Source organism: Bufo gargarizans, chromosome 3, assembly GCF_014858855.1.
Source record: "Bufo gargarizans isolate SCDJY-AF-19 chromosome 3, ASM1485885v1, whole genome shotgun sequence".
Lineage (NCBI taxonomy): Eukaryota > Metazoa > Chordata > Amphibia > Anura > Bufonidae > Bufo > Bufo gargarizans.
The window spans coordinates 333,613,773-333,638,490 of record NC_058082.1 but is presented as its reverse complement, the minus strand read 5'-3'; the positions used below and the strand labels follow the sequence as shown (position 1 = coordinate 333,638,490).

At 43.5% G+C, this 24,718-nt stretch overlaps 1 protein-coding gene across 6 annotated transcripts in view; it reads left to right on the top strand.

Moving 5' to 3' along the window:
* KLHL12 (kelch like family member 12) overlaps positions 1-24,718 on the top strand; it is an 85,691-nt gene that overhangs the window by 55,902 nt on the left and 5,071 nt on the right. For all 6 annotated transcript variants that reach the window (XM_044287667.1, XM_044287663.1, XM_044287665.1 and 3 more), the window contains 4 exons: positions 10,661-10,856; positions 11,017-11,175; positions 14,698-14,796; positions 14,881-15,067. In XM_044287667.1, the coding sequence (XP_044143602.1) occupies positions 10,661-10,856; positions 11,017-11,175; positions 14,698-14,796; positions 14,881-15,067 (641 nt within the window). The remainder of the gene's footprint in view (positions 1-10,660; positions 10,857-11,016; positions 11,176-14,697; positions 14,797-14,880; positions 15,068-24,718) is intronic.

Genomic DNA, 24,718 nt, shown 5'->3' with positions numbered 1-24,718 from the left:
CATGAAATTCATTCTTGTTTAGTGTTTTACGTATCGTAGATTGGCTAACAGGGATGTTAGCATATGCCAGAGACTTTTGTAAGTCTTTAGCTGACACTCTAGGATTCTTCTTCACTTCATTGAGCAGTCTGCGCTGTGCTCTTGCAGTCATCTTAACAGGACGGCCACTCCTAGGGAGAGTAGCAGCAATGCTGAACTTTCTCCATTTATAGACAATTTATTTTACCGTGGACTGATGAACAACAAGGCTTTTAGAGATACTTTTATAATCCTTTCCAGCTTTATGCAAGTCAACAATTCTTAATCGTAGGTCTTCTGAGAGCTCTTTTGTGCGAGGCATCATTCACATCAGGCAATGCTTCTTGTAAAAAGCAAACCCAGAACTGGTGTGTGTTTTTTATAGGGCAGGGCAGCTGTAACAAACACCTCCAATCTCATCTCATTGATTGGACTCCAGTTGGCTGACACCATACTCCAATTAGCTCTTGGAGATGTCATTAGTCTAGGGGTTCACATACTTTTTCCACCAGCACTGTGAATGTTTACATGGTGTGTTCAATAAAAACATGGTAACATTTAATTCTTTGTGTGTTATTAGTTTAAGCAGACTGTGATTGTCTATTACTGTGACTTAGATGAAGATAAGATCACATTTTATGACCAATTTGTGCAGAAATCCATATCATTCCAAATGGTTCACATACTTTTTCTTGCAACTGTACATCACAGATTTTTTGCTTCATCAGTAGACATTAAACAGTAGGGGTAATTAGCACCAGATGCGTCTAGAAAATATCCTTATCTCAGTCATAAATCTATAAGGAGACAAGACTGACTCTTCTCAGACTGTTATATGTACACAGAAGAAATTATATGAACTGTGTCCTTCCATGAACCTATATCCGGCCTACTTAAAATACATACACAATGGTGAATATAACACAATATGGCCTATTATATATCAAATACACTATAATTAGGATATTTTTATATAAATGTTATACACCTATGGAAAGGCACAACAGTATATATAGGGTTATTATAGTCTATTTAGTTTGTTTGTGTGTGTGGGCTAAGTGCAGTCTATACACTGATAGCTAGGAGGGGACTTGAGGATGAGGGTAGGTGCTGGGCTCACTCGGAATGGACGCGCTTTGGACTCTTTTCACAGGTGACTTGCATATAAATATATAAAATAATTTTTTCAGCAATCATAAGTTACATACTGGTATTTTTCTGACATGCTATTGGAGACCTCCAATAACATGTAATCAGGTCTACAGTCGTGGCCAAAAGTTTTGAGAATGACACAAATATTAGTTTTTGCAAAGTTTGCTGCTAAACTGCTTTTAGATCTTAGTTTCAGTTGTTTCTGTGATGTAGTGAAATATAATTACACACACTTCATACGTTTCAAAGGCTTTTATCGACAATTACATGACATTTATGCAAAGAGTCAGTATTTGCAGTGTTGGCCCTTCTTTTTCAGGACCTCTGCAATTCGACTGGGCATGTTCTCAATCAACTTCTGGGTCAATTCCTGACTGATAGCAACCCATTCTTTCATAATCACTTCTTGGAGTTTGTCAGAATTAGTGGGTTTTTGTTTGTCCACCCGCCTCTTGAGGATTGACCACAAGTTCTCAATGGGATTAAGATCTGGGGAGTTTCCAGGCCATGGACCCAAAATGTCAACGTTTTTAGTCCCCGAGCCACTTAGTTATCACTTTTGCCTTATGGCACGGTGCTCCATCGTGCTGAAAAATGCATTGTTCTTCACCAAACTGTTGTTGGATTGTTGGAAGAAGTTGCTGTTGGAGGGTGTTTTGGTACCATTCTTTTTTCATGGCTGTGTTTTTGGGCAAAATTGTGAGTGAGCCCACTCCCTTGGATGAGAAGCAACCCCACACATGAATGGTCTCAGGATGCTTTACTGTTGGCATGACACAGGACTGATGGGTAGCGCTCACCTTTTCTTCTCCGGACAAGCCTTTTTCCTGATGCCCCAAACAGTCGCAAAGAGGCTTCATCTGAGAATATTACTTTCCCCAGTCCTCAGCAGTCCATTCACCATATTTTCTGCAGAAGATCAATCTGTCCCTGATGGTTTTTTTTGGAGAGAAGTGGCTTCTTTGCTGCCCTTCTTGACACCGGGCCATCTTCCAAAAGTCTTCGCCTCACTGTGCATGCAGATGCGCTCACACCTGCCTGCTGCCATTCCTGAGCAAGCTCTGCACTGGTGGCACTCCGATCCCGCAGCTGAATCCTCTTTAGGAGACGATCCTGGCGCTTGCTGGACTTTCTTGGACGCCCTGAAGCCTTCTTAACAAGAATTGAACCTCTTTCCTTGAAGTTCTTGATGATCCTATAAATTGTTGATTGAGGCGCAATCTTAGTAGCCACAATATCCTTGCCTGTGAAGCCATTTTTATGCAACGCAACGTTTCTTTGCTGGTCACCATAGTTAAAGGGGTTCTGCACTTTCAATTAACTGATGATCTATCCTCTGGATAGATCATCAGCTTCTGATCGGCAGGAGTCCGACACCCGGGACCCCCGCCGATCAGCTGTTTGAGAAGGCAGCGGCGCTCCAGCAGCGCCGCGGCCTTCTCACTGTTTACCGCCAGGCCGCCCGCCCACTGACTTCACGACTTGTATCAACTACAGTGGGCGCGGCTAAGCTCTGTTCACTTGAATGGAGCTTAGCCGCGCCCACTGTAGTTGATACAAGTCGTGACGTCAGTGGGCGGGCGGCCTGGCGGTAAACAGTGAGAAGGCTGCGGCGCTGCTGGAGCGCCGCTGCCTTCTCAAACAGCTGATCGGCGGGGGTCCCGGGTGTCGGACTCCTGCCTGATCAGAAGCTGATGATCTATCCAGAGGATAGATCATCAGTTAATTGAACGTGCAGAACTCCTTTAACAATGGAAGAACAATGATTTCAAGCATCACCCTCCTTTTTAACAGGTCAAGTTTGCCATTTTAACCCAATCAGCCTAGCATAATGATCTCCAGCCTTGTGCTCGTCAACATTCTCACCTGAGTTAAGACTATTACTGAAATGATCTCAGCAGGTCCTTTAATGACAGCAATGAAATGCAGTGGAAAGGTTTTTTGGGGATTAAGTTAATTTTCATGGCAAAGAAGGACTATGCAATTCATCTGATCACTCTTCATAACATTCTGGAGTATATGCAAATTGCTATTATAAAAACTTAAGCAGCAACTTTTCCAATTTCCAATATTTATGTAATTCTCAAAACTTTTGGCCACGACTGTATATGCATAATCTTGCTGACAGAATCCCTTTAAATGGAAGAAGTTTTGAACAACCAGGACACTTACTAGAGCTGTCCGCCCTACCAAACTAAGTAATCAGGGGAGAAGGGCTTGGTAAGAGAGGTGACCAAGAACCCAATGATCACTCTGGCTGAGCTCCAAAGATCCTGTGTTCAGATGAAAGAAACTTTCAGAAAGTCAATCATCACTGCAGCACTCCACCAATCTTGGCTTTATGGCAGACTGTCCAGAAAGCAGCCTGAAAGCCCGCTTCGTTTGCAAAAATAAAAATCACTTTCTGACTGTGAGAAACAGGATTCTCTGGTCTGACAAAACCAAGATTGAACTTTTTGGCCTTAATTTGAAGCGTCATCTCTGGAGGAAACCAGACACAGTTTATCACCTGGCCAATATCATCACTACGGTGACGCATGGTGGTGGCAGAAGCATGCTGTGCAGGTGTTTTTTAAGCCGACTGGTTAGGGTTGAGGGATCATTCCATTTAGCGAAGTACAGAGAGATTCTTAATTAAACACCTGATCCAGAGTGCTCTGGACCTCAGACAAGACAACACAGGAGGAGTTTAAGGACATCTCTTAGAATGGTTTGAGTTACCTAGCTAGAGCCCTGGCGTGAACCCAATCAAACATCTGTGAAGAGATCTAAAAATGGCTGTCCACTGACCGTCCCCATCCAACCTGACAGCGCTTTAAGAAGAATGGCAGAAAATCCCCAAATCCAGGTGTGCAAAACTTGTGGCATCATACCCAAGAAGACTGTATGCTGTAATTGCTGTCAAAGGTCCTTTAAATACTGAGTAAAGGTTCTCAATAATTATGTCAATACAATATTTTAGTTTTCAAAATGGTGGGGAAAAACTAAAAAAAAAATTATTTATTTTTTTAGCAAATTTTTTATTGGCATGACAAAATACAAAATCATAGTAAATCAGTATTGTAGACAATGTACTCAACAAAGCAAATACTTGTTAAATTCACAATTTGCATTGGGTTCATTCCAGTCATAGCCAAACATACAATTTTTCATTTTACTCCACTTCTTACCCTGTCCCCCTCCCCTCCGTACTCCGCTCCCTCCCCTCTTTTGTCCTCCCTGAATGTCTTGGCCACTCATTATATCAGAACTATCTCTTTCTCTGGGAATATCCCAGTCAACTCTTCTTCCCTTGTAAGACCCATTATTCAAACTTTTAGGTCCCCAACTGGCCCTTCAAATCTTCTTGTAGGTACCATGCTGTGAGTTTAAAGGGATCCATCAATGTGGAATATTCTGATTTAGGAACATAATGCAACATAAATACCCTCCACGTTTTGTATCGTTTTTTTCCCCAGTATTTATTTTCTGGTGGTAGCATCACGCCATTCTAAATGAAATAAATGTTTGATTCGACCTAGCAACATTTCAGCACTGGGGATGTCTGCTGACAACCACAGTGTCAATATGCATCTTTTTGCTTCCAACAATATCTTATGTTCAAGCATAGACAAACCATTCTTCTCTCTACCCCCCTCAATTTCCGTTGCCTCTTTTCCTTCTGCCTGAAATATAACTAATAGTGGCAATAGTTCAGACCGGCTATTACCGAGCCGTTTCAATATTGAAAACACTTGAGGCCAAAATCTGCCCAATCTGGGGCATGCCCAAAGACCGTGATATAAATCTGTCCCTGGAGTATCACATTTAGGACAAGCAGTAATTCTATCCGGTCTAGCTAACGAAGACTGTAAGTCAAACCCATATATTGCCCTATGAAGTATCTTGAACTGGGTTTCTCTCATCTGCTCATTAGGGACTGCTTTATATACTGCCTGAATACCTGACCGAGCAATTGCCTCTATCTCCGTCACCCCCAGTTGAGTTTCCCATTTTTTGTATAGATTCACAGCTAAAGAATCCTCCCAGGTAGCTCTAAGTACGTTATATATCCCTGAGATAGACAACTTATTCTTATGCCCCAGAAATGAGTCAAACTTGTTCCGCTGCCCTTCAGTAGATAAGTCCCTTTATTAAGCCCTTTACATACAGTTGTGTTCAAAATTATTCAACTCCCACTGAAATTGAGTGTTTTGGCCAGTTTGACATTGATTTTGATCATTTCAGTCATCTTGTTTACAATTAAATCAAAGAGGCACTTGTAAGTCAGACAAATATAACATAACATTTATAATGAAATAACCACAAATGTCTTTTCTGTGCTCACATCATTGTCAGTTTTATTCAACCCCCAAGTGACATTCAAACTTAGTACAACATCCTTTTCCAGTTATAACAGCTTTTAAACGTGAAGCATAGCTTGACACAAGTGTCTTGCAGCGATCTACGGGTATCTTCGCCCATTCTTCATGGGCAAAAGCCTCCAGTTCAGTCACATTCTTAGGCTTGCGTGCTGCAACAGCTTTCTTTAAGTCCCACCAGAGGTTCTCAATCGGATTTAAGTTGGGTGACTGCGATGGCCACTTCAAAATGTTCCAGCCTTTAATCTGCAGCCATGCTCTAGTGGACTTGGAGGTATGCTTGGGATCATTGTCCTGTTGAAAGGTCCAACGTCTCCCAAGCCTCAGGTTTGTGACGGACTGCATCACATTTTCATCCAATATCTCCTGGTACTTAAGAGAATTCATGGTACCTTGCACACACTAAAGCTTCCCTCTACCTGTAGAAGCAAAACAGCCCCAAAACATGATTGACCCCCCGCCATGCTTCACAGTAGGCAAGTTGTTCTTTTCTTCATTGGCCTTGTTCTTCCTCCTCCAAATATAGCGTTGATCCATCGGCCCAAACAGTTCTAATTTTGTTTCATCAGTCCACAGAACACTATTCCAAAACTTTTGTGGTTTGTCCACATGACTTTTGGCATACTGCAGTTGACTCTTCTTATTCTTTGGAGACAGCAAGGGGGTGCGCCTGGGAGTTCTGGCATGGAGGCCTTCATTACGCAGTGTGCACCTTATTGTCTGAGCTGAAACTTCAGTACCCACATCTGACAAATCTTTTTTCAGTTCCTCAGCAGTCACACGGGAACTTTTCTCCACTTTGCGCTTCAGGTAGCGCACAGCAGTCAAAGTCAGCATCTTCCTTCTGCCACGACCAGGTAGCGTTTCAACAGTGCCCTGTGCCTTGAATTTGCGAATGAAGCTTCCTATGGTGTCTCTTGGTATGTTTAACATTTTTGCAATCTTCTTATAGCCATTGCCCTTCCTGTGAAGAGAAATCGCCTCTTCTCTTGTCTTCCTGGACCATTCTCTTGACTTCACCATGTTTGTAAACACACCAGTAAATGTCTAGAAGGAGCTGAGTATCACAGTCCTTTTAAATCTGCCTAATTGGTGCTTATTATGCTTGATTGCTGCTCCTTGACATCCACAGGTGTTTTCAATACCTGATCGAAAACACTTGAATGAACCTCTGTTCTTAAGAGTGGTAGTCTATAAGGGCTGTTTCACACGAGCGGATGCCGTGCGTAACATCCGCTCCGTGAATGACAGCCAAGACCCGATGCGAACTGCAGAAGCACGGAGCATTAGCATGACTGATAATGCTCCGTGCCTCTCTGTGATCTCTTTACTACAATATCACGGTGAGATAAAGTTGTCATTGTGATTTCGTAGTAAAGAGGTCACAGAGAGGCACGGAGCATTATCAATCATGTTAATGCTCCGTGCTTCTGCAGTTCGCAACGGGTCTTGGCTGTCATTCACGGAGCGGATGTCGCGCACGGCATCCGCTCGTGTGAAACAGCCCTAAGGGGTTGAATAATTGTGTCAATGAAGAAATCACAAAAAAAAAACATTTAATACTGTATTACCCAAAAAATTGATGTCATTTTAGTTGCATTTGGTTCTTTAAAAAGTCGTTGTAAGATTTCATTCTGAACACAATTACAAATGTACACTAAATTCCCTAAAACCCTTTACAGCATTGGGGGTTGAATAATTTTGAACACAACTGTAGCTTTGTATCTGTAAGTAATGAAACTGAGTTGGTCCCTGTAGATTCCATTTCTCCTCCAATTCACCCAGCGATGCCCATCTAGCTTCTCTTTCATGTATCAAATCACCGATCCTAGTCACGCCCCTGGTCGCCCAGGATTGAAAAGATTTTTCACTGTGTCCAGGAGGGAATTTGGGATTACCCTGTAATGAAAGGTGTTTTGAAAACGGATAAGGGAGGCAAAAAAGCTTTCTCACATTTTTCCATGTAATGATTGTGTCTCGGAGTATCAGGGCCGCTTTGCTATATGTGGGAGTTTTGACACCTTAGTGTGCAGGAGGGCCATCAAGTTCCACGGTGACGCCAGCTGGCTCTCAATATGTAAATTAGAATAAAACAATGCCAGATTAGCCCAATCTAATATATGTCTGCTAAGGCACGCTAAATTGTATCCCCTTAGATCTGGGAAATTGAGTCCTCCCTGTTCCTTCTTAAGTTTCAGCTTTTTTAATGCAATTCTCGCCTTCTTCCCTCCCCAGAGAAAATGTATAAACCTTTTCTCTAGGTCTGCAATATCTGCCTGTCGTAGAAGCACAGGTGTAGTTTGTTTGAAGGGGGTACATCTGCTTCGCCGACCCCATCATTTTGATCAGTTGGCAACGTCCCATCAGGGAGAGGGGTAGATTTTTCCATCTGTCAAGGTCTCTTTTAATTTTAGAGAACAGTGGTGGGTAATTCAGTCTATATATGGAATGCAGTGATTTCCCTATTTTAATCCCCAAGTATGTAAATTGTGTCGACGGTTTAGCAATACCGAATCCCAAAGCGCTGATATAGACCCCATCATCGCCCTGCGCCAAAGGAAGCAATTCACATTTAGACCTGTTTACTGTGTATCCAGAATATTTTCCAAAATCACTCAATAGTTCCATCTTGAATTTGTTTTATTTTAGCACAAGGCCACAGCATAACAAAATGTGAAAAAGTGAAAGGGAATGCTTTGAATAATAAAGATAGTAGGAAGGTACCGTATTTTTCGCCCTAGGTTCGTCTTAGGGGAAAAAAAAAATTTGAACAAAAGGTGTGTTAAGGGGCAACATGGGGTTAAAGCATGAGGTACATGAACAGTCACTTGCTATTAATGTTATCGGCACAGTCTTATGAATTTTGACTTCCATCATTCTATGTGCCTCACATTAATAAGTGGCCTGTATTCTGTAACTCACATTAATCCCATGTTGCCCATTATTTGAGACGGTACGGTCACTTATTAATGTGAGGCACATGGGGCCCACTCCAAAAGCATGTGCCCAGCCTGACATTAAAAATAAGTGACCCCCATTCATGTTTAAAACATGGCAGTGGCAAGATTGGGTTTAATGAGTCACATTAACCCCAATCTTGCTGGCTGCCTAATACATACCATATGTTTTTTCCTGCCTTTATTTTCAGGCAGGCTAATCACTTTTGTACTGGGGGGATACCTGCTGAGTGCACACAATATAGAATATAAGAGCCCTGCATCACAGAAAGAGGATTGTGTTTGTGCTATCGCAAAAACTCATATCCGACACTACATACTAGCAATAGTGCTTTCCCATAGAGATGGGTGCAGTCTGGTGTGCATGTACATGGCTCCGGGAGGCTGGGCCAGGTCCTAGGAGGATTGAAGTTGTTGATGTCCCGCCATAGAAGTGCCAGGCTCTTCCCTCTTCCTCAGTAGGTACTGTAAATGCCAGGATCAATGTCTGGTACATTGCTGGCTGATGTCCTTATGCAGTACAGCCTGCGATGTAAAAGCACCGGCCATTCAAACGCGCCCCCCCCCACCCCCCGATTCGCCCTATAATACGCAATGTAATTTTCACCCCACTTTAGGGGGAAAAATACAGTAATATTTTGAATACTATTCTTCCCTCAGTAGCTAATAGAAGTACCAGAAAGTGGCCAAAGGTCTGTATAACTCATAATGTAGCACTTCAATTTTTTTTATTTACATCTTTGTATGCGTCTATGTAGACACACAAAAGGACATTATGGGGTCACAGACTTCTAGCAGCCAGGAAACCTAATCGGCTTAGTACGCTTATTAAGCCCTGCTAGAGGCGCAGTGCCTAATAGGATGCAAGTGATTGCATGTTCAAGTTGGCTAGTTGGCCATAAACAAAGGAAAAAAACAAAATCCCCTTTCCTGCTTTATTATGTTAATAATAATAATAATAAACCTGCTTATAATGACTTTTGCCATGTCAGTAATAACATGAGTTATAAAGTTATGTTATTTAACCAATGGAGAAAAAGAATGCAGCTACATAAAAAGGGCAAAACTGGCTGCAGTAATAAGGGTTCAAGCAGTTAACTACTAGCAGAGGACAGTTCCAGTGTATTCTTGCCCTGTCAGTTAAAGCCCTCCGCCCCTTATAGTGCTGAGGACGAAACAATTTTTTCCCATTAGTGGTAAATGAATTTCCCCTTGTTGTTTTATAGGATACTGACTTTGGATATACTGATACAGAGGAAGTTTTCTAAGGATGTTGAATGTGGCTTTCTTCACTACACTACGCTTTTCTCAAAAAGTTGTACTTTTTTTTTTTTTTTCTTGTTCTGACTGGTAAACACTATTAGTATGTCAATTGCAGTGGCCTGGCATTTATGGCAATACCGTGTCCTGCAGATGTGCCAGAAATGCCTAAAACAGGAATTGCCCTTCAAAGCAGTTTTTGTAAAATTCTAACCGAGGGAACTATTTAAACTTTCTAGTGCCTAGGTTTCAATTTCTATTAGGGAACAAATGTCCATTTTGTGCTAAACTAATGGTACCTATTACAGATATAGGCTACTTTCACACTAGCGTTCTGCTGTCCGCTCGTGAGCTCCGTTTGAAGGAGCTCACGAGCGGAGCAGAACGCTTCCGTCCAGCCCTGATGCAGTCTGAATGGATGCGGATCCGCTCAGACTGCATCAGTCTCGCGGCGTTCAGTCCTCCGCTCCGCTCGCCTCCGCACGGCCAGGCGGACAGCTGAACGCTGCTTGCAGCGTTCGGGTGTCCGCCTGGCCGTGCGGATCCGTCCAGACTTACAATGTAAGTCAATGGGAACGGATCCGCTTGAAGATGACACCATATGGCTCAATCTTCAAGCGGATCCGTCCCCCATTGACTTTACATTGAAAGTCTGAACGGATCCGCTCAGGCTACTCTCGCACTTAGAAATTTTTCTAAGTTATTAATGCAGACGGATCCGTACTGAACGGAGCCTCCGTCTGCATTAATATGATCGGATCCGTTCAGAACGGATCCGATCAAGCGCAAGTGTGAAAGTAGCCTTAAATAATAATGTGTTTAATATTTACAGTTATGAAAACCTCTGAAAGGTTAAGTGACTAACAATGTAATACTGTATTTACCCTTTATTTTTTTATTCCTGTTCTGTAGAGTATTACTCGCAAGCGCCGCTATGTAGCCACAGTATCACTCGGAGACCGTGTCTATGTAATTGGAGGATATGATGGGCGCTCCCGACTCAGCTCAGTGGAGTGCTTGGATTACACCTCAGAAGAGGATGGTGTGTGGTACTCTGTGGCTCCCATGAATGTAAGGCGAGGCCTTGCTGGAGCCACTACATTAGGAGGTACTGGACTCATAATCTGATGTGTGATAGTGTATTGTTTTGTTTGAAAAACATAAGATATAATGGATACATGAGATTAGACATTGCCATAATTTATCTAAGTTTTCAAAATTTGCTTTCAATGCTCTATAAATATAACCTTAATTTAATTTTCTTATAGATATGATATATGTCTCAGGTGGATTTGATGGAAGTCGGCGGCACACAAGTATGGAACGCTATGACCCTAACATTGATCAGTGGAGCATGTTGGGTGATATGCAGACAGCACGTGAAGGAGCAGGACTTGTTGTGGCCAATGGAGTTATTTATTGTCTGGGTAAGAGTGGGAATGGGAGCAATAATAACACTGTTAAAGGGGTTGTCTCCCTTCAGCAAGTATTGTTATTTTCTATATTGCTTCCTTTGCTGGTTTAACCCCTTCCCGACCAGTAATAGTATGGCGCAGCTTGACATGACTTGCTGCCCAGCGCAGTACTATTACGGTGCCGTGATCAGCGGTAGGGGTCCGGCAGTCGCTGATGGCCGGACCCCTGCTGTATGCGCTGGCATTGGTGAAAACCCATGATGGCTTAGCCGTGGACATTTTTAGTGGCAGCAGGGATAGCTGAACGTTTTGATATAAGATTTGTGTATGTGGGCTTGAAAATGAGGGAGTGGTGGCAGTTTAGAAATCATGTCTTTATTTTTTAGCTCACACTCTAGCTTTTGTCAGCTCCCGCTCTAGTTTTGAACATTCAGCCATTCATTCCTATGGGACCAATTTCTACACAAAAACGCCGCTATTTCGTGAACCATTTGTCGAAACAATCCACAAAGTAATAGCACACCAATCGGGAACAATCCGCACGTTTCAGTAAATTACTGTTGTATGTAGTGTAAAAACTGTGGGAGGAGTTAGGGTGGTAAATTTGGCTATAATAAGAATATATATGTGAGATAACAGTAAGTGGTCTTGCCATGCAAGAACACTTAAAACGGTGACAAAACAGCAGGGTTTTTTTGTTACCTTGCCTCACAAAAAGTGTAATATAGAGCAACCAGAAATAATATGTACCCTAAAATAGTACCAACAAAATTGCCACCTTATCCCATAGTTTCCATAGTCATTTCTTGGGAGTTTCTACTTTAGGGGTGCATCTAGGGGGTCTTCAAATGTGACATGGCAGCTTAAAATTATACCAGTGAAATCTGCCTTCCAAAAACCATATCTATATCAAAAATTCCTAGTTGCCTTACTTGCCTTCCTCAGCTATATGTGTCGAAACATGTCCCGTTAGAGGACTACTTTTTGATAAAAAAGATATAAGATTCAAGCAAGTAGGGCAGCTGGGAATTTTTGATTTGGATTTTGTGGTGGGGATTCCTCCCCTTTCCCGTGCAGCCAAGACAGGACCGTGAGCTGTTGATTTGGATTACTTCCAAAAACCATATGGCGTTCCTTTCTTTCTGCGCCCTGCCGTGTGTCCGTACAGCAGTCTACATATAGGGTGTTTCTGTAAACTACAGAATCAGGGTAATAAATGTTGAGTTTTGTTTGGTTGTTAACCCTTGCTTTGTTAGCGGAAAAAAATCTGCCAAAAAAGTGACATTCTGAAATGTCATCTCCATTAATTCTTGTGTAACACCTAAAAGGTTAACAAAGTTTGTAAAATCTGTTTTGATGACCTTGACAAGTCATTTTTTGGTGGTTTCTATTATGTAAGCCTCACAAAGTGACTTCAGACCTGAACTGGTCCTTAAAAAGTGGGCTTTGGAAATTTTCTGAAAAATTTTAAGCTTGGATTCTAAGCCTTCTGATGTCCCCAAAAAATAAAATGGCATTCACAAAATGGTCCAAACATGAAGTAGACGTATGTGGGAATGTAAAGTAATAACTATTTTTGGAGTTATTACTATTATAAAAGTAGAGAAATTTAAATTTGCTAATTTTTCCAAATTCTTTTATAAATAAAAATGAAAATTTTTTACTCCATTTTACCACTGTCATGAAGTACAATATGTGACGCGAAAACAATCTCAGATTGGCCTGGATAAGTAAAAGTGTTTTAAAGTTATTACCACATCATTTTTCCATCCCCTTATTTATTGCTCATTTTCATGGTTACGACCACACTACAATCCAGCATCGGTGGCAGTGAATGCACACTATAGGACAAGCATGTCAAACTCAAAGGCTAACATGGGCCAAAAAAACTAAATTTAAGTTTATGTGGGCCGCATAAAAAAAAAATGCCTGGCCGTGCGGAGGCAAGCGGATCCGTCCAGACTTACAATGGAAGTCAATGGGGACGGATCCGTTTGAAGATGACACAATATGGCTCAATCTTCAAACTGATCCGTCCCCCATTGACTTTCAATGTAAAAGTCTGGACGGATCCGTTCAGGCTACTTTCACAGTTAGAATTTTTTTTACAATATAATGCAGACGGATCCGTTCTGAACGGATCCACCGTCTGCATTATATGAGCGGATCCGTCTCAGACGGATCCGCTCTGAACGCAAGTGTGAAAGTAGCCTTAGGGGCGAGAACCTGGGATCTTTCATCCCTTGTCCTATTCAGCTCTATCAGGGTGAATAGGACTTCACACTGTCCCTGCTGCTCTGTGCCTTGTGCACACAGCATCAGGGATGTTACCATGGCAACCAGGGCTTCTGTAGCGTCCTGGCTGCCATGGTAACTGATCGGAGCCCCAGGCTTACACAGCTGGGGCTCCGATCAGAAGCTGCCACTGCACCACCAATGAGGGGGAGGGGAGAGGTCCCTGTGGCCACTGCCACCAATGATTTCAATACTGGGGGGGTTGAGAGGGGCTGGCGCACTGTGCCACCAATGATTTTAATGGGATGGGGGGGTTGAGGGGGGGGGGCACACTGCACCACCAATGATAAATTACCCCTTTATACAGGAGGCGGGTACTGGCAGATCAGCAGTTAACCCCTCAGGTGCGGCACCTAAGGGGTTAACTGCCTCTGATCGCAGCTCCCTGTCAGGGGCAGGGTGCCGGCAATGCGATTCTGCTGCCGGCACCCGCCTCCTGTATTGTGTTAAACTTCTTTCACTATCAGGCCACACAGAGCGGCGCCCAGCGATGTCTCAGCACTCACCATTATTCCTGGGCGCCGCTCGTTCGACTGCAGTGCTCCATTACTGTCTCCTGCTCCACATGCTGCTGATTACTATCGGAGCGATGGGAGGAGACATCAGCTTCACTAGTGGGCGTTCCTTCTTCCTGGCTGTAGCGCTGTCCAATCGCAGCGCAGGGAGAAGGAACGCCCACTAGTGAAGCTGATGTCTCCTCCCATCGCTCCGATAGTAAGCAGCATGTGGAGCAGGAGAGGAGACAGTAATGGGGCACTGAGAATGGTGAGTGCTGGGCGCCGCTCTGTGTGGAAATAGTCCAATCATTGGTGGCGCAGTGCGCCCGCCCCTCCTCCCCCCCCCCCCTCTCTTCTCATTGGTGGCAGCGGCAGCAGCACAGGGGGAGGGAGGACAGCTTCCTTCTCCCCGTGCTGCTGAGAGAACATGAGCGCGCCGATAGCAGCGCGCTCATGTTCAGAAATACTTGCCGGGCCGCAAAGATATTCATTGCGGGCCGCATGCGGCCCGCGGGCCGCATGTTTGACACCCATGCTATAGGACAACAGGGTTGCTGTAACCATGGAAACGAGCAGTGTATAATGTAATGGAAAAATAAATCCATCCAGCAAAGGAAGCAATATGGACAAACATTAGTAAGTGCCTTGTATTAACTTTCTCTACATGATAAATGCCATTTGCTGAAGTGAGACAACCCCTTTAAGCGCTAGTTTTTACATGACCATTGAATGTGCATTGCAGGTGGTTACGATGGTTTAAACATTCTGAGTTCTGTTGAAAGATATGATCCTCATACTGGGCATTGGAGCCACGTGACACCCATGGCCACTAAACGTTCAGGTAATAAAAAAAAAATGTTATTGTGTTTTCTATTCAGTTATATGTAGCTCCTCAAGGATGTGTGTCTTTGTTTTGTAACTGCAGGTGCTGGAGTGGCACTCCTTAATGATCACATATATGTGGTAGGAGGTTTTGATGGCACTGCTCATCTGTCATCTGTAGAAGCCTACAATATTCGTACAGACTCTTGGACAACAATGACCAGCATGACTTCACCACGCTGCTATGTTGGAGCCACGGTTTTACGTGGTAGACTCTATGCCATAGCTGGGTATGTACTTTGAGTTGTACAAAACAACCCCCAAAAATTAGCTAATTTTTCCTGAACTCTTTTACTGCCATTTCTTCGTCTTTCTTCCTTTGTAGAATGTAGAAAGGGATCTAACCATTTTGTCTGCAGTGCTCTTTAAAATTTAGTCTAGCAGAAAAAGAATGAGAAGACATGACACATGGTGGTATTTGAGCCTTTCTCCACCTCTTCCAATTCCAAATGGCAGAAGGCCCTCTTTATTAGCAAAGCCTTCTGTGTCACCCTTACAACCCAAAAATACAAATGAGCCAATAGGATTGTGCTATATGTTTTAACAAAGATTGATGTATAGAAAACCAAAATAAAGGATTTCCTTTGTCTAGATACATGACAATCCCTCTGTAGCCATCTAGCTTTTATACCAAATATTACTACCTAGTTACGTCCAAAATGTAATTATGTTTTAAATAATCCTACTATCTTCTTTCTTTTTCCTTTTTGCATCTCTGCTACCCAGTTTTGACATGTGGAAATAAAAATAAAATTACTAATAAATCATACTAACCAACTACTAACAGCATACTAAATGTTCATAATCTGAAATGTAAACACTCCGCAATCTATTAGGGTTGCACTAGGTATCGAAGTTTTGATACTTTGATACCAGATATGCTACTAGGATTGGCATTTTTCGGATACTAAGCTGCGCCAGTACGTAGCTTTGTATGAGTCACTATCGGAAAACATAGCGCTCACACATCGCAGCACGTCCAGTGTTCTCATAAGTGGCCGCACAGTGGAGACGGAGGGAGACCTTTCCTTCTTTCTCACTGGGACGCAGCCGTCCACTGCCACCAATAAATACTCTTCGCTCAATAAGGAAGTCTCAGGGAGGGAGGGAAGGAGGGGGAAGAATAGGATAGCAGGGGAGAGAAAAACTCACCTCGTCCTCGCTGTGCTGTATGCTTATAAGGTAAAGGACCTTTGATGTCATCGCCATGTGACCAATAACGTCCACTTGTTACTGATCACATGGCAATGACATCATCAAAGGTTCACTAAAGGGAATCTGTCACTAGCATATTAGCAACGTTTTTTTTCATGAATCCATGTGTGATAAAGTACAATCGCCGGCACTGCACCTGCGCGGGATTTCGGATGCGGGCGAGAGGAGGATCGGGGGTGTTTGCCGCAGAGCACGGTGCTGGGGGGGGGGGGAGCACTTAGCCTCGCCTCTGGGAGGCGATTTATGCGATCTTGGAGGAGTTCTTCGTTTTCAAATTTAGGCGGGCACGGCACCGTGGACAAAGAATAACACCTCTCTGGGCTCCTTACAGCTTCATTTGAATATCATAAAAAGCATTTTTTTTTTTTAAGAAATGACAAGACACAGAATAAAAAGAACAAGACATAAGGTACTATATTACACATGGATTCATGAAAAAAAAATTGGGCTAATATGCTAGTGACAGATTCCCTTTTATAGGTATGTCGCTCATGCTGTGTGTCTGTATTAATGTGAGGCACATGGTCTTATTACATTAGTACATCCATGTGCCTCATATTAATAGCAAGTGACCCCATCATGTCCTCAGATAATGGGCAAATGATGGTGTAATTTACTATTAATATGAGGCACATGGAAGTTTAAAATTTAATAACACCATGTGCTTTCCATTAACACTTTAACGTATAATGCCACACACGGTACAGTACAGTACAGTGCGGTATTGCGCGCAGGAAATATTTTATGGAGCAGCCTGCCGAGCTGAGCCCACTCTATACGCGGTGGCTGCCGGCTGTATAATGTACCAGACACCCGGTCACAATGACGGGGAATGACGATCACACTAAAACCGGTCAATTAACCCTCAGATGCCGCATTCAATAGAGATTGGGGCATCTATGAGATCAGAGCCCCCGCAATGAAATTGCGGACCTTCGATCAATTACCATGGCAGCCTGGGTGCTGCTGAGGGTTCCCAGGCCTGCCATGGTAAGCTTCCTGCTAAGCTGTGAACGAGGCACAGATCAGCAGGGAGCGCATCTGAATGTCATTCGCCCTAATAGATCTGTATTAGGGTGAATGGCACAAGGATTCAAAAGATTAATTTTTTTTTTAACACTAAAAATAAGTATAAATCACCAGGACGGTGATATTTGACATATAAAAAAATATGAACAATAACAAAATAAACATAACACGTATCACCACGTCTCAAAATGTCTGAACTGCTATAATATATGGAAATGTTCCTGCACAGTGTACGCCATAACAGGGGAAAAAAATATATAAAAACACACAGTTAGAAATTTTTTTGTCACCTTGTCCCCCCAAAAAAGTTGAGTAACAGTGATCAAAAAGTTGTTTTTACCCCAGAAATGGTACCAATAAAGCCTACAGTTTGTCCCGCACAAAACTAGCCCTCATACAGCTCTAGAGACCATAAATACGTAAGGTTTATAAGTAATAAAACTAAATAAAAACTATACAAGTTTGCTATTGCTGTAATCGTATTGAGCCGGCAACATGAGGTTAATCTATGGGTATTTTTTTTTAATAATTTTTTTCAAAAACATTTTTATTGGTTCACAAGACAAGCAAGTGTCCATTCAGAGCGGATAAAAGTCTGACATAGCATCTAGTGACCATTTCCAATATAAGTATACAGAAAAGCCATTGAAATAGAACAATTCAATAAAACACAACCGAAACAAACGGTCTCCATGGGATACGTCGCCATCAGAAGCCCCAGGTTTTAAAACCCTATCCGTCGATAAGGGTACGTTTTACATAATACTCCAAATATGTCATATGGCTCCCGCTAAAGACAAGAAAACTCTTTAGGGTCCCTGTTGTAATCTGCCTAAGGAAACTTTTAGTTGCTCTGTTAGATACCATTTCGTCAAAGTAAAAGGCCTCATTATGTTTTCTATTTCCGCATCAGAGAGAATATGTGTTAAAAAGCCACGCCATTTTTTAACAAATTTCCCCACATTCTCTGACTAAGGCGAAAGAGTTTCCCGATAGCCTTCCATGCGGCACAAGTGTGCTTGAAGAGAATAGAATTTTTCACGTGCATCGGCAGGCCCTTCATACTCTTATGTAACGGGGTACAAGGAGCAAAAGGCGCTTTCTCCAGGTCAAAGTTAGATTAATGACTGGTCTCCCTTACCCAATCTATTATATGTCTAAATAAGCAAGATAGGTTGTATAACCGAACATCCGGCAAATTCATGCCACCTTTGATTTTAAGTGCCATGAGCTTTCTGATTCCTATCCGAGGGCGTCTACCTTTCCACAAGAAGAGAGCCATTTCGCTGTGAAACTTGGTGATAGCCATATGTTTAATAGAGGCAGCGTTTGCATCGGATATAAAAGTCTGGAAAAATTGATAATTTTTATTTAAATGCACTCTCCCTAAAAGGGATAAAGGGAGACCCTGCCACCTTTGTAGTTCCTGCGAGATTTTATGGAACAAAGGGGTATAATTTAGTCTATACAATGAATCTGCCGTGTGTCCTAGTCTGATTCCTAAATACTTGATAGTGTGTCTAGCTACTGGTATACCACATAATTGCGACCCTCGATCTTCGGAGTTGTTTTCCCGGCCGAGGTACATGAATGTGCGTTTTGCCACATTCTTTTTTTTAACCCGAAAAATTGCCCAAATTGTTTCCAAATTTTCGATTTTGTCTAATATCATCTGAAGTTCCTCAGCGGGTTTCCCTGCGAAAAGTAGGATATCATCCTCAAAAAATATTGCCTTCAGCACTTTATGTCCCACTCGGATACCAGTAAACTGCCCTTGTCTATTAAGGTAACGTACCAGGGGTTCCACCGCTATATTGAACAGGAGGGGGCATAGGGGACACCCCTGTGGGCTCTATGGACCTCAAAGGGGGCAGACAGATACACCGGTGTACCAATTCGAGCTTGAGGTTTGTCATATCATTTCTCGAGATATGTTCGAAAGGGTCCCCGGAAACCCATTCTGTCTAGCACCCGCTCCAGCCATTCCCAACGAATATTATCGAATGCTTTTTCAGCATCTAGAGTGACTAGAGCGGGAGCCGGACCCGCCCAACCGGCCGCTCCATCCATGGCCGCCAACACCTTTCGCATGTTTGCAATCGCCGATCTCCCTATTGCAAATCCCAACTGGTTTAGGCTTGACAGTCTGAGTAGTATTTGCGCCAGCCTGTTGACAATAAGCTTAGACAGTATTTTAACATCTTTATTTATCAGGGAAATCGGACGATACGAAGATGGGTCCCAAGTGGGCCTGTCAGGTTTGGGTAACAGTTTGACCTCAGCCATGGTCATCTAAGTGGTGAAACTCCCATCCTGCAGAGTCTTATTTCCCATTTAACTGTCGGGTCCTGGCGCTTTATTCCCCAGTAGTGTAGCGATAGTGACCTGTATCTCCTCCTCCGTTATCGGTCTATTCAGATTGTCTAATTGTTCCGGTAAGAGGGCCGGTAATGTCACCCCATCAAGAAAATCCGTCCTGTCTCCCAACCTCTCATCAGGCTCGCTGTAGAGTCTAGAGTAGTAATTTCTAAAGACCTTTAATACCTCGGCTGGATCAGACCTGACCATTCCGGTGTGGTTCCGAATCCTATGTAAATGGTGTACTGGGCGACGCTCTTTTGCTAAATTTGCCAGCAGTCTACCCGAATTTGTGGAGTTCAAGTTTCCACTGGGCCTTATAGAAGTTCTCCCTTCTGTCAGCCCATAGGTCAAAATCTCTGCGCGCCTCAAGCCAGATCTGTTTATGTTGGGGGGAGTGGGACTGTATAAAATCCCCATACGCTCTTTTAACCTTATAGCTAGATTCTAGATATTTCTCTTTAGTGGCTTTCTTCAAGCCTGACATATAAGCTATCAATCGACCCCTCAGGACCGCCTTACCTGCCTCCCAGAAAAGCAGGGGATCTGAGGCATGTTCCTGGTTCAAAGAGCTGTATTCTAGCCACCAACCTTTTACCAGATCCACAAAGGAGTCATCTTTTGCCATGAAAGACGGGAATTTCCACAAAAAATCCGTACCATGTGGGATGGAGTCGGCCATAGTCAGCGCCACTGGGGAGTGGTCGGATATCATCAAGTCACCTATAGAAACATCTTGTACCCTGTGTAATAGATGGGGGCTCAATAACCAGTAGTCAATACGTGACCATGAGTCATGTACATGCGAGTAATGGGTAAAATGTCGTTCGTCAGGATAAAGGACCCTCCAGGAAGCTAACATGCTGGAGTCTGAGAGAAATAGACTCACCATTTCTGCGTCCGGTCTATCCGTCTGCCCTATTCGTGTAGCCCTCTGTTGGTCTTCTAACCTGCTCACCACCGCATTTATTTCTCCACCCAGAAGTTTGTCCCCTATGGGGTCTTGCAGTATCCTAGCGCTCAGCTGAGGGTAGAAGGGGCCCTGGGATACATTAGGGGCATAAATGTTATATATAGCCATATCTCCCCCTGGACACGATAATGTAAAAGCAGATATTCTTCCTGCATCATCATTAAAGAGGGCCTGAGTCCTCTGTGATAGGTTCTTATGTATCAAGGTAAGGACTCCCGCCTTCCCCTGAACAGCAGAGGACCCATACACCTCACCTACCCACAAGTTCGCCATTCTATGAAAATCTGTCTCTTCTAGATGGGTTTCCTGCAGAAGCGCTATATCGGCGCCTAAGCGCTTCAGATGACATAGAATCATCATGCACTTCTGCAGGGAACGTGGGCCTTTAACATTCCAAGTTATTAAATTAAGCATGATATGATATCCATATACAATGAACCCTTGGTTGCGTCTCTCACGTAGACAGCAATAAAATATAATAACAATATAACTTGTATCAGGGGACTACAAAACAAGTACCCTGCAAAACTGGTGTTATAAATTGGGTTAACTCAACCAAAATTCAGCATTTTATGCATTATGAACTCCACTTTTTTTCTGGTACCTAACGGCACTCCGCCGCCTCCCCTAAATTGGTACAAAAAGACCTAGGAGAGAGAAAACCAGAAAGAAAACGATGATGGTCCTCTGAGGGTGGAACCGCTAAACATATTACCCTTCAGGTAGAAGTTCCAGGACATATAAGACATGAGTCCTCAGCGACGCGGTCTCCGTTGTTCTTTCGCCGGCGTCTTGGTGGTGTCTTTGTCCCGCTGCCCTTGGGGATGATGTAGTAACATTTTGGGGTCTTTGTGACGGTCTGGATCCTCCAGTGGTCGTCGCTGCAGCTTCCGCACTGTGCCGGATATAGGGGCCTTTAGCAAAGAAGGTTCCAGCCTCCTTAGGAGAGTTGAAAGTTTTATAAGATCCATCAGCACGTCGGGCCCAAAGTAGTCCGGGATAGAGCAGCTGGAAACGGATATTGCGACGAAAGAGAGAAGTGCATCACTAAACGCCCTTGTTTTCTTCAATACCGCTGCTGAGTTATCATTGAACAGTATAACCGTGGAGCCCTGAAAGGTGAGCGTTTCTTTCCGAACCCGGAATGCCCGCATAATTTCTTCCTTATCTATGAAGTCTAAGAACTTCATAATTACTTGTCTCGCCTTAGGCATATGGTCTGGTTGGCCCTCCTCTCCCCCTTTGAGCGGCCCCAATCTGTGTACTCGTTCCACTCTGCATGGGAAAGATAAACCCAGAGCTCTGGGCACCTCTGATTCACAAATACGTCGCAGTTCAGGGCCCTTTATTCCTCTGGCAGCCCCACCTTGCGCACATTGCTGCGCCTGGAGCGGTTCTCCAGATCATCAATTTTTTTCTGTGAGTTCTCCAATTGTGCGTTTCAGCGCAGAAATAGATGATTTGGTGCTGTCAATATCATCTTCTGCACATGTGTGCTGCTGTAGCTCATCTAGCCTGTGTTCCTGCAAGTTGAAGGCTTCCTGCAGGTCGTTTAGTGCAGTCTGCACCGTGGCTGATAGCGAGGCTTTAAGGTCAGCGGCCAAATGACTTGCCACTTCCAGGGCTAGTTTTTTAAGGTCTTGGGGTGAGAGGGCATTTGTATTAAATAAGTCCTCCTGGGAGGAAAGTAGCATTCTCTTTGATGATCTCACCGGCTGCAACTCTGACGCTATAAGTGCTTCTGTCGCCATCTTCTTAGGTGCACTGGGCTCGGGGGTCTGCGTCCGTCCCCCCCTTCCCCCCTAATCTTAAGTTCATTCAAAGTTTAGTCCGCATAGGTGCTGTCATGGGTAAGGGGAAAACAAACATAAATTGCTTACCGGTAATTTTTTTTCTTGAAACCCATGACATCACCCCAAAATGTTCACAACCCTTTTTTTTTTCTTTAATGGGGCTTATTATTAAAGTTGTTATATCCCAGTTTAGTTAGGGAAAGAATTTACCATATTTGTTCCCTGGCTGGGCACTATCTAATTTTTTTCTTTTGTTGTGTTATCACGCCCCCGGAGGGTCTTTTCCTTGCAAATAACTGAGGGGTGGTGGGGGTGTGAACTTTTTATATCCTCAGATTTCCTGTCCTGGATGGGAGGTCCATCACACTTAGGTGCTGTCCTGGGTTTCAAGAAAAACCACTGAACACTCAAAATTGGATGCAAGTAAAATATTTTTTTATTTTCAATATCCTCCAAATTAATTGGCAACCAGATGCCTAAGGTATATGTGACATGCGTCCAACATTTCGGTCAATTTCAAGACCTCGGTTACAGAGTCACATGGGAGGAGAAGGATAGAAGATGGAGGAAATCTCATGGCTCGGTGTGCAGGCACTGCAGGGAGAGGCGCATGGCGCTTGTGCTGGATTTTTTCAATTCACTTCAATGGCGAGCGTAAAATCCGCACCAATTGATGCGGATTGTTCGCACGGATTTTGGCACCTAAATCCTGAACATGTGCATTTACCCTAAGTGTTCATTCATTTTTCCAGCAATGCCACCACGGGGAAAATCAAGCATTGCACTTTGCCCATGCAAATCAATGTTTTGTCTGTGTAATGCAGGACAAGATTGGTTCTCCAGAGCGAGGGATGCTGTCTGTGGCTACTTTCCAATTTAGTCCAAGATATTAGGATCCCCTGACCATTAATTTACAATTCTCTAGACCAGGGATCAGCAACCTCCGGCACTCCAGATGTTCTGAAACTAAAACTCCCAGAATGCTCCATTCACTGCTATGGGGGTTGTGAGAACAGCCAAGCATGTTTGCATGCTAGGAGTTATATTTTTACAGCAGTTGGAGTGATAAAGATTGGTGACCCCTGCCCTAGAGTATGTGAAAATAGGTAAACCTGCCATAGAGACATATCTCTATCAGAATTTGAACATCTAGAAGATATTTGAGCAGCCATACAGAAAAACAATGTGAGTTCTTAAAGTAACCTTATCCTCTTCAATATATTTATTAATCTTGCACAGTAAAATACTAAACTGTGTAAAATAATTAAAGGGAGTCTGTCACCTACTTTACACATACTGTATTAAACTGTCATTGCCCTGTAGCCGATATAAACATTTAACAGATCGTATCTTTCTTTCTGTTTTCTGTGTATCTGTTTGATGATATATGCTACTGACTTGCAAGTGCCCCAGGGCCTTCCTCACTGAGGCACGTACCCATGCCCTCTGGAGGCTGCCATTGATATCTCCTCCCATGTTTCACTGGAAGATGGCCACTGTCCTTATGTCACTGGCATAATCCCATGCCAGCTCGCTTCACCGCCGTGCCCAGGCATACGCGGTCAGTTCACTGATGCAGCTTCCCACAGGGGGCAGTGTACAACTCATGTCTGGGTCCGGCAGTGAAGTGAGCAGAGTCAGTGACCTAAAGACCTTGGGAGAAGAGATCAGCTGCACTCTCTGGAGGGCATAGGCAGTTGCATCAGTGAAAAACACCCTGGGCACTTGAAAGTCATTGGCATATATCATCAGTTTGTTTTTTCAACATCAGATACACAGAACACAAAGAAAGGTAGGATCTCTTAACTGTTTATATCAGCTACAGGGCAATGATGACAGTTTAATATGTACAAAATAGGTGGCAGACTCCCTTTAACCCTTTCAGGACCAAGCCATTTTTCGCCTTTCTGCCATTTTTAGCAAATCTGACAGATGGCACTTTATGTGGTAATCGGCGATGGCCAGTTCGCATTGTTCGCCCGCGAACACATGCGGGCTGCCATCTTTTTTTTTTTTTTAAATCAATTCTTTATTATTTTATCAACAAGACGGACACATACATCCAGAGTGTACATCTCTGAACACAAAACAGCACTACAAGTGCAATGAGCAATTCAATAGCATATATAGGGGCATTATGCAGTTATGAATAAAGCACAGTCAGTACAAGCAATCAAAATATGATGACATAATTAAGCAATTCTCCCATGGGCTGCCATCTTTTTTTCACAAGTCCGGCAATGCACAGGTAAGCCCTTACCTGTGCCTGTGCGCGAGCCGGTATGAAATCAAATGCGGTCAACGAGAGCAGGCAGTTCCGAGAACAGCCGCCGGGGGCCTTCATCGGGCTGTTCTCGGATCTGCCTGCTCCCGGTGACCGCATTGGATTTCAGACTGGCTCGCACACAGGCACAGGTAAGGGCTTACCTGTGCATCGCCGGACTTGTGAAAAAAAGATGGCAGCCCGCATATGTTCGCGGGCTAACAATGCGAACTGGCCATCCCTGGTGGTA